The sequence below is a fragment of the Dunckerocampus dactyliophorus genome, chromosome 2 (assembly GCF_027744805.1).
Source record: "Dunckerocampus dactyliophorus isolate RoL2022-P2 chromosome 2, RoL_Ddac_1.1, whole genome shotgun sequence".
Classification (NCBI taxonomy): Eukaryota; Metazoa; Chordata; class Actinopteri; order Syngnathiformes; family Syngnathidae; genus Dunckerocampus; species Dunckerocampus dactyliophorus.
Genome location: NC_072820.1, coordinates 43,368,669 through 43,381,241, shown reverse-complemented (window position 1 = coordinate 43,381,241; position 12,573 = coordinate 43,368,669). Strand labels below are relative to the sequence as shown.

At 40.8% G+C, this 12,573-nt stretch overlaps 1 protein-coding gene across 6 annotated transcripts in view; it reads left to right on the top strand.

Annotated features, from left to right (window-relative positions):
- Positions 1-12,573, top strand: part of mprip (myosin phosphatase Rho interacting protein) — a 67,546-nt gene that overhangs the window by 31,231 nt on the left and 23,742 nt on the right. For all 6 annotated transcript variants that reach the window (XR_008566500.1, XM_054756842.1, XM_054756875.1 and 3 more), the window contains exons 10-14: positions 6,294-6,350; positions 8,112-8,180; positions 8,263-8,352; positions 8,714-8,823; positions 10,337-10,910. Coding sequence is in view for 5 of the 6 variants with exons in the window: in XM_054756842.1 (XP_054612817.1) it covers positions 6,294-6,350; positions 8,112-8,180; positions 8,263-8,352; positions 8,714-8,823; positions 10,337-10,910 (900 nt within the window). In the remaining variant the exon portion in view is untranslated. The remainder of the gene's footprint in view (positions 1-6,293; positions 6,351-8,111; positions 8,181-8,262; positions 8,353-8,713; positions 8,824-10,336; positions 10,911-12,573) is intronic.

Genomic DNA, 12,573 nt, shown 5'->3' with positions numbered 1-12,573 from the left:
ATTTGTCATAAAATGTGATCTGATCTTCATCTAAGTCAAGGGTGTTGACATTTACAGTGTGACTCAAAATAATGACACGGCATTTCTTTGATGTTTCATGTCTTTATCGAGCACAAGCAAAAAAAAAAAACATCATAGTGCTTTGTGAAAAAAGCATGTGAACCCTTAGAAATAATAACCCCAACCAGTCACTTACTTTAGCTGTGGGTCAGACCTGCACATTGTTGGAAGAATTAATGGCCATTCTTCTTGGCAGATGTTCATTAAATCTGTCATAGCATTTTAACGTGTTGTATGTGGCCCTCTTCAAGTCAACCCATAGCATCTCTGTTTGGTTGAGGTATTTGCTCTGATTCGGCCACTCCAAAAGGCAGATTTAGTTTTTCTGAAGCCATTTTACTTGCATCACCCAGCGTCTACACAGTTTCAGCTGATGTAGAGACATTCTCACATTATCCTGTAGAATTCTTGATATTCTTGGGAATCCAACTTCTCCTCAGTGATTACAAGTGGGCCAGGCCCTGATGCCACAAAGAAGGATGCATCCTCCAGCACACGTCACGGTTTGGATGATGTTTTCACTACTACAAATGTAGTGCTGTGTTTTTTCCAAATAATTACCTCTGCCTACGTTTTTGCTGGCGTTTATCTGTTTGCGTTTAAAATAACTTGAAAAGTTGTGAATGAAATTGGATGAAATTTTTAGTAATTGTCGGAAATGGGATATGGAAGAAGTGATTACATTTTGGGGGTGATCCGGATCACCGTCTGGATTCTTTAACATTGCGAGGTAGGACCATTTTTGGCATTTTTGCATATAACTCCACAAAAAAGTCAGGACATAAAAAACAAGTTTCCAACATGTTTTACAAAACATCAAAGACTGATCCAAATAATAGAATAATTCTGGATACTATGATCTAGAGGATGAAAAAAATAGGGGACCTTAGGAATTTTCATCATAGGAAGACAACAAATGAAGATATAAACATGCAACAAACAGCCAAGACACTGTGGAATCTGGAGTGTGCCAACAGATTTTGGAAAATGTTGACTTTTGTGAATACAGTAACTACTACACTAATATTGATATTATTAATCCAATTGCTAATGTTATGTTTTCATGGTAAAGGAATCTAATTTTGTAGATTAAATAAATGTAGAACTAATATTTATGTTGTAAATCACAATAAGGCGGGGAACTATGGCGCTCGACTGAGGTCTGTGCTCTCCGAGTGTGTTTCTAGTTCAAATTAGTTTCATCACAAGACGTGTTGCCAATATCGCTGTGGAGTGGCAATGTGCTCTTTTACAAACTTCTGCGTGTAACAATGTTCTTTTTAGTAAGCAGTGGCTTCTTTCATGGTGTCCTGCCGTAGATACCCTGCTTGTTCAATGATTTACACATTGTAGAGTCATGAACAGAGATCATAGCTTGTTCCTGTCTTTGCATCAAATCTTTTACTGTCATTCGGGGTTGGTTCTTTTTGCCATTGGTGAGTCTTTATTATTTTTACTGGTTGCTCATTTCTTTGTAGAGGAGCAACAGTCCCAAAATGTTCTCAATGTTGAAATTGCTTTAGTGTTGACTGGTGAATTTCTGAAGTCTTGGAAATACCTTGGTAAGCCTTGCCAGCTTTATGTAAATCAATTTTTGATAGTAGATCCTCTGAAAGCTCTTTTGGTGAAACGTGGCTGACATAAGCCTGTTATTCTTGTGCAGAGCAAACTCCAAAAAGTAAAAGCTTTTTTATAAGTCTAAGTCACTACAGACCACGCCGCCAAACTCATGATCTTCATGAGAATGTAGGTGTGCTAAAACCTGACTCCAATTAGTTCAGATTACAGTTTATGACACATTTCCACAGAAAAGCATGAATTTCTTAAAAGGTTTGCAAACTTTCTTGCCACTGAACATCATTCTATGATATTGATACATTGATACATACATATCATACATATTGATGCATTTTTTTCCCCTGTACATGCACCATCGTCAAATATTGATACTGTCATGTAATGACGTTTTAATATGTCGATTTTGGTGTACTCCTCACATTTTTAGGACAATATTATAAGAAAAATGTGTTTTAGTGATCAATTATTTAGTCATGTGACATGACCTTCATTTCCTGTACACTTACCAATATCCATGCAGAAACTGAGCAGTGGCTGGCTTGACCTTGGCTGCTCAGTGAATCAGCCGATATACATTCAAGACGAAAGTAGCCTGCTGCAAAATCCTAAGTGTATGACATGGAAGAGAAACTGATTCTATCAGCTACTGAAATAAGCAGCAAGCTGTGGTAGGAACGGGAGATTCTCCATATTGGTTTTCTTACCAATATCCGATGTTGTCCAACCCTTGATTACCGACGTTCTCACCCTCACCTATGAGCCATGAGCTTTGGGTAGTGGCCGAAAGGACAAGATCGTGGTACAAGCGGCCAAAATGAGTTTTCTCCGCGGGGTGGGCTCTCCCTTAGAGGTAAGGTTAGAAGAACTGTCATCTGGGAGAAACTCGAAGAAGAACCGCTGCTCCTCCGCAGAGGAGCCATATTAGGTGGCTCAGGCATCTGGTCAGGACGCCTTCCTGGGGAGGTGTTCAGGCCTGGAGGAAGACCCAGGACATGTTAGAGAGACTTTTTTCTCAACTGGCCCGAGAATGCCTCAGGATCCACCAGGAGAAGCTGGACGAAGTAGCCGGGGAGTGGTACGCCTAAGCAGGGAAGCCCTGCACCCCTTGTGACCCGACCTCAGAAAAGCAGAAGATGATGGATGGACTTAATTACCGATACCGATATTTGCAGCAGCTCTTCCCTCAAACTAATGTTGTGTAATGAAAGAACATATCATGCTGTTTTTACTGTGATGCCACTGGATGCATTTCAAATAAACACTGTGCAAAATAAGACAAATACTGCAATATACAGTACAAGTTGCCAAATGCCAAAACGTTGTGTGACTCAGGGGGATTCTCCTCAGGTATGATATTAGATTAGATAATAATGAAGGAAAATGCCTTAGTCCGTCACTCGCATAACCGGCGCTTTATATCATGTCCCGCATGACACTTTGGACTTCAGTTTTAGTTATCCTTAGTTTCCACGTTTCTGGTTTTATGCTCGTAGGGGCTGTCCACACGGAAAAGTTTTCAGGTCAAAACAACAAAGTATCGTCTCAGCCTTTTGTCCACGCAGAAACAGCCTTCTTGGTGCCCTGAAAGTATGTATTCAAAACGGCTTCCGCAGTGGGAAAATCTGAAAACGCCAGCTGTTGCCAGGTAGACAACCAAGTCTCTACTTTCTGACAAAAGACAACGTCACCACCCTGTCGCAGTCATGTAACCAGAAGTGACATGCCAACATATCTGAATATTTTCACTGGCATGACTCACCACAGTCATTGACTTGATATTTTGTTGTTTTATACTCCAAAACAACTCTCACATGTAATTCCACTTCATTGCCAGTCTACGACAGATGTATGCACATGCATTCATTCTTATTCTAGTTTGGTGTGTCACGTGGTTTTGTCTGCGTGTCTGTTTACAGCGCCACTCGTGGGTGTGCCTTACGTATTACATCGTTTTCATCCAGTGATCTGTGCCCTTCTGGTTGCAACTATTTACTAATCTGGCACAGTGTGGAGGCAGATTTTTTTTCAGACCGTCCCAAAAAAAATCCCAGGAACGTTTCCGTGTGGACAGGGGCTTATTTTGGTTTTCTGTTTGGCGCAATGTGCAGCTGGAAAGTGCGCGCAGCAGTACCTGTTTTGTAGCAATCAGTAGCCACATAACGTACAAATAGCAAAACTGAACACTTAAGTCGTTGCAAATTACAATTTATAATCCGAAGGCAAAATTTGGAAATAATTCCAGGTCGGAAAATATTAGTCACTACTTGTGCGTCGTTATCCTCAAAAAAAATGATACCGATATCAGTCGATATCTACTTTTTATGCCAATATCGACATCCCTAGTAGAAATGTGATAGTTGTCTTTTACCTCCAACTCAAATGCTCCAAATGAATTCTGTAAGCCAATGTGCTTTCAGTATGTCTGTGGTCTCCAGACAAAGCCTCTCCTGTTCTGCTAAGCTGTAGGATCCAGGGTTAGAATGAGTGCCAAAGGTTTAGAGAAGTCTCCAGGCTTTTTGTCGGAACTACGAGGGCAGATTAGTTACGTAACAGTGAGGGGAAAAATGTTTTGTGGACATCTGCAAACTACACTAAACAGCACAGTGATAGCTCATAAGCAAATTACTATTTGCCCAAATATTGACCTATTTTTTTTTTATTACTTGATGATATTACCTTTCTCCTCAAGATTAGTGTTTCTCTGATGCGATGGTATGAAGGTGTTACCCAGCCTCCATCTCTCCCACTCTTCTTCAGGTTAAACTCATTGTGTTTGTGGATTTTGCTTGCTGCATATTTTCAGTGCACTCATTCTATGTCTGTACGTGCTTGTGTATGCTGTTGTATATCTGTGTGTAGGGCAAGTGCTCTCTATCTTGTGCTCAGAAAGCAGTGCTATAGCCGGCACATGTGTCCTGTTGTATTCCAGGCAAGCGCACGCACACACACACACTCACGTGTGTGTGTGTGTGTGTGTGTATATATATATATATATATATATATATATATATATATATATATATATATATATATATATATATATATAATGGGAATATAAATAATCCATTCCAGCTTTATCAGTGGCATGATAGAAGTCAAACTTTTAACATTCTTAATGATCTTTACAAGTGTAAAAAGGACATTTTGCTCCTCTTATTATTATTGTCAACTTATTGTTGACATTGTACTGAGAAACCTGGATGGCGATGCCTCTATTTTGCATAAGAGCTCAAGCAAGCTCAACTTGAGGTGGGGTTGATGTTCGGTACGTGGGCGTCTGTTCATGTAAAAAATGGACAGTTAGCTTTAAGGACTAAATGCACCTTACTTTCCGGTGTCACTCTTCCATTCTTTGAATTGTCGTTGTCAGCCATTTGTTGCCATTTTGTCCTCAGCTGCCAACGGGGAGACCAACTTAGACTGCTTTGTTCCCCACTGTACCGCAGCGTCACAATACATTCATTTACAGTTCTAAGGTCGTCTTTGCCCTTAATTGTACCCTTCTGTGCACTTGGGCATTTAATCTTTCAGATGCTACAGTCTGGCTGCAAGTGTGTTTTGCTGAGCAACTCACAAAAAGCCAAAGAAAAAGCAAATCATGATCATGTTGATGCTGGCTGACACCCTCCATGCATTTCTGAATATAAGCAGACACAGACTCGGCATACGTCTTCACCTGTGAGTGACGAGTAACTGTTGTGGCTGCCTTGAACACGTCCCAGTCTGTGTACTCAAAGCAGTCTTCTATGTTTATATAGCTCCTGCAGGGCAAACCCTCACTTGCCTCACAGTGGGGTTTGACCTGAGCAGGGATTTTGTATGCAGGAACTAGCATCACAGTGTATGGTAGCTCTACCTAGTTCATATACTATTCTGCATGCTTCATTCATTGCTTTAACAGTTTAGCAATTTAAGGTGTTCATGTTTGGTTGGTTAACTGCAGACTACAAGTTTATAAACTTTGCAAATAATATAATTAACAGTGCTGAATGAATAATTTTGAATGCCGTCCAGGTTAATTGTTTCCAGGTACTATAGGTAATTTTTTACCGATAGTAGTTTAACTACATACATTACAGTATGCACCATGCTCTAACTTTGTTCACTTGTATGTGCTTATTTGTGTGTGTTTTTTGAGCGTGTGGTCACCAGTCACGTGTATTTTGTGTCCTACTGTTTGGAATCACAGCAGTTTACAATTATGTCAAGCAATGGCTCTTGCATCCTCAGCTGGATTCTCACAGTGCAGTAGCTAATGAGGCAGAAGTTGTATCTGACTAGTGCGCTGCACTGAGACCACATCTTATCTATTGTTTGACATTGGGCTAGCCACTGGTTGGATTCAACTTCTCCCCCAGCTGTTGTGTGATTTGACCAAGCATGATTTTTCACTTGGGCATTTTTTTTTTTTTTTTTTTTACAAATATGTGTGGACAATGCTTTTACACTTTTCCACATTTAAAATAGGGTGGCTTGTGAGTACATTTTTTTTTATTAGCTTACTCTTTAATTTATAATAATGCAAATATAATACTGTACAAATAACAGAACAATTTCAAATTGTTAAAAAAAATATTTAATTTCTAATTGTATTTTAATTTTTATATTTTTCAATTGAAAGTAGTAATTCTGTCTTTTACTTTTTTCAATTATAGCCCGATTTACTGAACTTCAAGAAAGGCTGGATGGTGAAGCTGGATGAGGAAGGACAGGTACTTGAATTGCTGTTTTTCTGCAAATTAAAATAAAACCTCTTTCAACAAAACCCTTGAAAATTGTAAGCATTTTTGTATCTTAGAAGATACCATGGCTCCATTTGAATGCTGTTTCCTAAGGTGTGTTCACACTTGTCATTTACCCGGTGTTTTTCTTTGTTAGTATGGTTCGTTTGGTCAAGCGTGAATACAGTCCACTGAACCCAGGAATGGACTAAACAGACAGGCACCAAAATACCAGATATAGTGGTGTGAAAAAGTGTTTGGCCCCTTCCTGATTATATATTTCTTGCATGTTTGTCACACTTAAATATTTCAGATCATCAAACAAATTTAAATATTACTCCATGACAAGACGACTGAACACTGGGCAAAATCGGCCTGCACGGCAGAGTTCCAAGACGAAAACCACTGCTGAACAAAAACAACATTAAGGCTTGTCTCAATTTTGCCACAAAACATCTGGATGGTCCTCCAGACCTTTGGGAAAACACTCTGGGGTCTGTTGAGGCAAAAGTTTAACCTTTTGGAAGGTGTCTGTCCCAGTACATCATACCAACAGTAAAATACGGTGGTGGTAGTGTGATGGTCTGAGGCTGCTTTGCTGTTTCAGGACCTGGAAGACTTCCTGTGATAAATGGAACCATGAATTCTGCTGTCTACCAAAAATTCCTGACTGAGAATATCTGTTGGTGACCTAAAGCTGAAACCATGTTGGGTTCTGCAGCAGGACAATGATCTAAAACACAGCAGCAAGTCCACCTCTGAATGGCTGAAGAAAAACAAAATGAAGACTTTGGAGTGGTATGCTGTTGCGTGACCTTAAAAAAGTGGTTCACACTGGAAAACCCTCCAATGTGGCTGAATTGCCACAATTCTGCAAAGATGAGTGGGCTGAAATTCCTCCACAGCGCTGTAAGAGACTCAGTGCAAGTTATCACAAACGCTTGATTGTAGTTGTTGCTGCTAAGGGTGGCACAACCAGTTATTCGGTGTAGGAGGCAATGACCTTTTCACACGGGGGCATGTAGGTTTAGACATTTTTTTCTCCCTAAATAATAAGTTTCATTTAAAAACTGCATTTTGTGTTCAGTTGTGTTGTCATTGACTAATATTTTGTTTGATCTGAAACATTTCAGTGTGACAAACATGCAAAAAAAAAAAAAGAAATCAGGAAGGGGGCAAACACTTTAACACCATTGTATATCACCAAATGTGAGCGAAACCAGGCGATGGTTAGCAAAACACAACAGAAAGCTGAGAGAAAATCATAAAAACAAGTACAGTAGTTAAAAAATACCTGGCTCTTTTCAACAAAGGGGTCATGTGGCTTGTTACAATTCGGTAAAGTCGTCCGAAAACGCCGTCCCCTTGCAGCACGTATCCAGGAACCTTTTCGTTACCTCTCGGCGGGTAAGATGTCAGCTGGTAAAAATTCCACCATAGAAACAAAAGTCCTGCAATTGTATGGACCCTGGGAGATATCATGTTGTTTTGGACGCGCAAGAATGTCATATTATTTGACTGGCTAACTGAATTGCACTCACATTCAGACCAAGTGCCGTTTAAACATTTTTGGACTGTTACAGCGTAACCGACCATAATTGTGAACGCACCATTAAGTGGACAAAGCCCAAAGGCAACCTTTTAGGCTGAACCCTTGGTGATGCACTGACACCTCTTTCGGTTAAACATCAGAATGTTTTTATAGCTTCTATTGCCTCAAAATAACAGTTTTTTCTTTTATGTACTATATAGTGGAAGAAATACTGGTTTGTGTTGACGGATCATAGCCTGCGGTACTACAAGGATTCCATAGCAGAAGAGGTAACCCTTAGTGATGTTATATCCATTTTAAATATGTTGTTTGAATTTTTGTACTTACATGGCTCTTGTTGATCCTTTTAAGGCCTCTGACCTGGATGGCGAGATTGATCTGTCTACCTGCTACAATGTAACTGAATACCAAGCTCAACGGAATTACGGCTTCCAAATACAAGTAACAACGCACCCTCATTTATTTATAATTTTGATACTTTCTCATGTGTACACAGTGTTGTTTACAAGTCTGTTAACCATTTGACCTTGATACAGGAACCTTACATTGTTCCTTATAAATGTGACAAAAGGGAAATAAAAAGGTTTTAAAAATGCATTCAATTTATTGGTAGTACAAGAGAAATAATTTTGCAAAGACAGCTTTACCAGCAGGATAGTACATTCATTTCTAGTTCAAATGAGATGTTTTAATATTTGTATTATCTCTTTCACTGTTTAGAGTTTAGAGTTTCTTTTTTAACTATGCATTTGTATGTATATAGATATATTAATATAAACATACCTTGTTTTTGAATGTTTAGACTCAGGAGGGAGTTCACACGCTTTCAGCCATGACAGCAGGTATACGGAGGAATTGGATCCAGGCAGTCATGAAGAATGTCAGACCATCTACTGCTCCTGATGTAGCAAGGTAAGTCCCTTTTTATTAGTGCACATACACTCCTGATGCACATTTTAAGCTACTTGAAAAATTGCAAGAATTTTTTGCACTGTTGGATCAAAAGGAGGTTCTTAAGTAGAGCTTCAAGATGCAGAAAGAAGAAATGAATGTGAGATCAAAAATGTTTCAAGTAAGCAATTTATTGCAGAAAAGGCAAAATAGGCTATTCATCAATTGATCAAAATTTTCAGACCACAGCCTTTAAAGCCAAAATCTTGGCAAAAATGTGGGTTCAACGTCATTTTCTGTCAGGCATTCACTGTTAGGATCTCTTACTGGCAAAGGCAAAAAAGCTTTCTCTGAGCTGCATAAGCAAGGCCTCTCGAAGCGTGGCATTGCTGCTGAGGTTGGGCGCAGTAAGAAAGTCATTTGAAACTTCTTCAAATATCCTGGTGATTATGTAACAAAAAAGACAATTGGTAAACCCAACAAATGTCACCAGCCCTGAGCCGGAGGATCTGATTGGCTGTCCGTCAAGACACAAAATGATCCTCGGCCCAATTGAAGGTTGTTACTCGTGCCGATTGCAGTCCAATAACCATCAGACGCCATCTGCAATAGAAGGATTTTAAGAAAAGAAAATGTCTTCAAAGTCCTTGTCTCCTTCAACGCCACAAAATTGCCTGTTTGGAATTTGCATGAGAGCACCAAACATTGAACATTGAAAGGTGGAAGAAACTTGACGGTCCTGATGGCTTCCATACTTATTGGCATGACAAGGAGATCCCACCTGAGATGTTTTCCACACGGCACAGCGTAAGGGGCACCATCATGATCTGGTGTGCTTTTTCCTTCGATGGAACAATGGAGCTGCAGGTTGTGCAGGGGCGTCAAACGACAGCTGGCTATGTGGAGATGTTGCAGGGGCGTCCCTCATGACTGAAGGTCCTCGTCTGTGTGGTAATGACTGACTTTTTAAACAGGAAAACGCTGCAGTTCACAATGTCCACCTGACAAATAACTTTTTTCCAGAGGAATAGACTCAATCTTAGGACCATTCAGCATGTTCCCCTGATATATATACAATTGAGAACATTTGGCGATGGATGGCCAGCAAAGTTAAAAAAAAAATGGACATGAATTCCAGACAGTGGATGCCTTCAGTAAAACCATCTTCACCACCTGGAGCAACATTCCCACTAGCCTCCGAGAAACACTGGCATCAAGCATACCCAAAACCAGAATGGTACAGCTACTCATTACTGACCCCAGTATTGAATATTTTATTTCTATTTTAGGTTGTTTGGTTTTTTTAGTTGTGGTCTTGAACTTTTGATCAACTGATGAACAGCCTCAAAAATATTTTTGTCTCATTCTAATTTCTTCTTTTGGCTCTTTGAAGCTCTACTTAGAACCTCCCTAAGATCTAACAGTGCAAAATGTAAAGACTTAAAATTTTGATCAGGAGTGTATAATGATGTCTTGTGATTCCAACTTGGAAGCATCTGAAGAACACTACATTTTTCTTCTTGCTATTCTTCAGCTCAACCGAAGACCAGGGTTCTTTCACTCCCCTGGAGGGTCTGATCAGACCAGATGTGACCCATGACTCACCGTCCTCTGAAACGTCATCTGTGGAGAGAGAATCCAATACAGGTGTCGTCAAGAGCCGAGCACGCGAACGTCGACGAGAAGGTCGATCTAAGACCTTTGACTGGGCAGAGTTCAGGCCCATTGCCCAAGCCCTGGCTCAGCAACGGGCACAAGAGGCAGAGAGCCTCCAGACAGACTTAGGTGAGCTTGAGCGCAGTCGGAGAAGGGAGGAGAGGCGGAAGCGGTATGAATCTGTAACAAACTCGTCGATGGAGCATTCGCCACTCAAAGATTCTGAAAGGCTGGATTTTGAGAGTTTAGATGGACTTGGACAGTTACGGCCTGATTCATCAAGTTCTCAATTTCTGGAGAGACAGCAGAAAGTGGAGGAGGCAATTGAGCAACATTGGCGACAGGTAGAGAAGACACCAATGCGAGAAGAGCGTAGGGTGCCCCTGTCTTCAGCAAGCCCACCCATCGAGACTGCAGAGCTCACACAGCTGTTGGAGAATTACAAGCAAGGGGTAAGTTCACCCCTTCTTACCCATCAGAGTATTTTTCTGGGTATGGGTCATATTTCAGTCCCATCACACACAGGATGTTAAATCTCTTCTGGGCATACAGTGTGTGTTAAGCTGCAAATTGCACACAGTTGAGGGTTGGGCTATTGGCTTCTCTGGATTTTAAAGTGTAATGTAACTTATATATAACATATATTTTTCTCCTTTAGTCTCTCTTGCTCCCAGAGGTCTATTTCAAGATTCTGTTTAGACTACTATCATCCAGAAGAGCAGTTAAGAATGAATGAAGATTCAAGAGAGTTTTATTGTCATGTGCATGGTAAAACAGCAGTTATACCATGCAATGAAAATCTTATTCTGTTCATTCTCCCAAGAAAAGAAAGAAAACACAAGAAAGAATAAGAACATAAGAAACATAAACATATATACCAATAAATTAAGCAACAACAACAGAAGAGACATTAATACAAGTAAATAATACAAATAAATAAATAAATAAATAAATAAAGTGCTATGAGTGTGTGCGTGTGTTGCGTGCGGCGTGTGCGAGTGCTTCGTTGAGAAGCCTGATGGCCTGTGGGTAAAAGCTGTTTGCCAGCCTTGTGGTCCTGGACTTCAAACTCCTGTAGCGTCTGCCTGACGGTAGGAGTGTGAATAATGAGTGTTGTGGATGTGTGCTGTCCTTGATGAGGTTGTGTGTTCTGCGTAGGACTCTAGATTTATAAATGTCTTGCAGTGAGGGGAGGGCTGCCCCAACAATGTTCTGTGAGGTCTTGATCACCCGCTGGAGTGCCTTCCTATCACGTGTTGTACAGTTACCGTACCAAACAGTGATGGAGGCTGTAAGGACACTTTCGATAGTGCATCTGTAGAAGCAACTCAGGATTGTGGTGGACATGCCAAATTTCCTCAGTCTTCTCAGGAAGTACAGTCTCCTTTGGGACTTCTTCAGAATTTGTTGGGTGTTGTGAGACCAGGTGAGGTCCTCGCTGATGTGTGTGCCAAGGAACTTGAAGGTTTTCACCCTCTCCACCTCAGTCTCATCAATAAACAGGGGTTTATGCGGCTCCTTTTCCCTTGTTCTTGGGTCGATGATCATCTCTTTAGTCTTATCTGTATTGAGAAGGAGATTGTTATCACGACACCAAGCTATGAGGTCCGCCACCTCTCTTCTGTATGATGTTTCAACATCACCAGTGATCAGTCCGATGACTGTAGTGTCATCTGCAAATTTAATGATGCTGGTGTTGTTCTGGGAGGCCACGCAATCGTAGGTGAAGAGCGTGTAGAGGAGTGGACTCAGCACACACCCCTGTGGGGTCCCAGTGCTCACAATTCTTGAGCTGGATGTGCGGTTGTGGACTCTGACTGACTGGGGTCTGCCTGTGAGAAAGTTAAACACCCAGTTACAGAGGGAGGGAGACAGACCAAATGTGAGGAGCTTATTTGTAAGTTTGTGGGGGCTGACTGTATTAAAAGCAGAGCTATAGTCTATAAATAGCATTCTGACGTATGTGTCCTGGCCCTGTAGGTGAGAAAGGGCTGTGTGGATGGCAGTGTTGACTGCATCATCCGTGGACCGGTTCTGGCGATATGCAAACTGTAGAGGGTCCACAGTTGCCGCCGGGATGCTCTTTTTGATGTGGGTCATGACTATTCTTTCAAA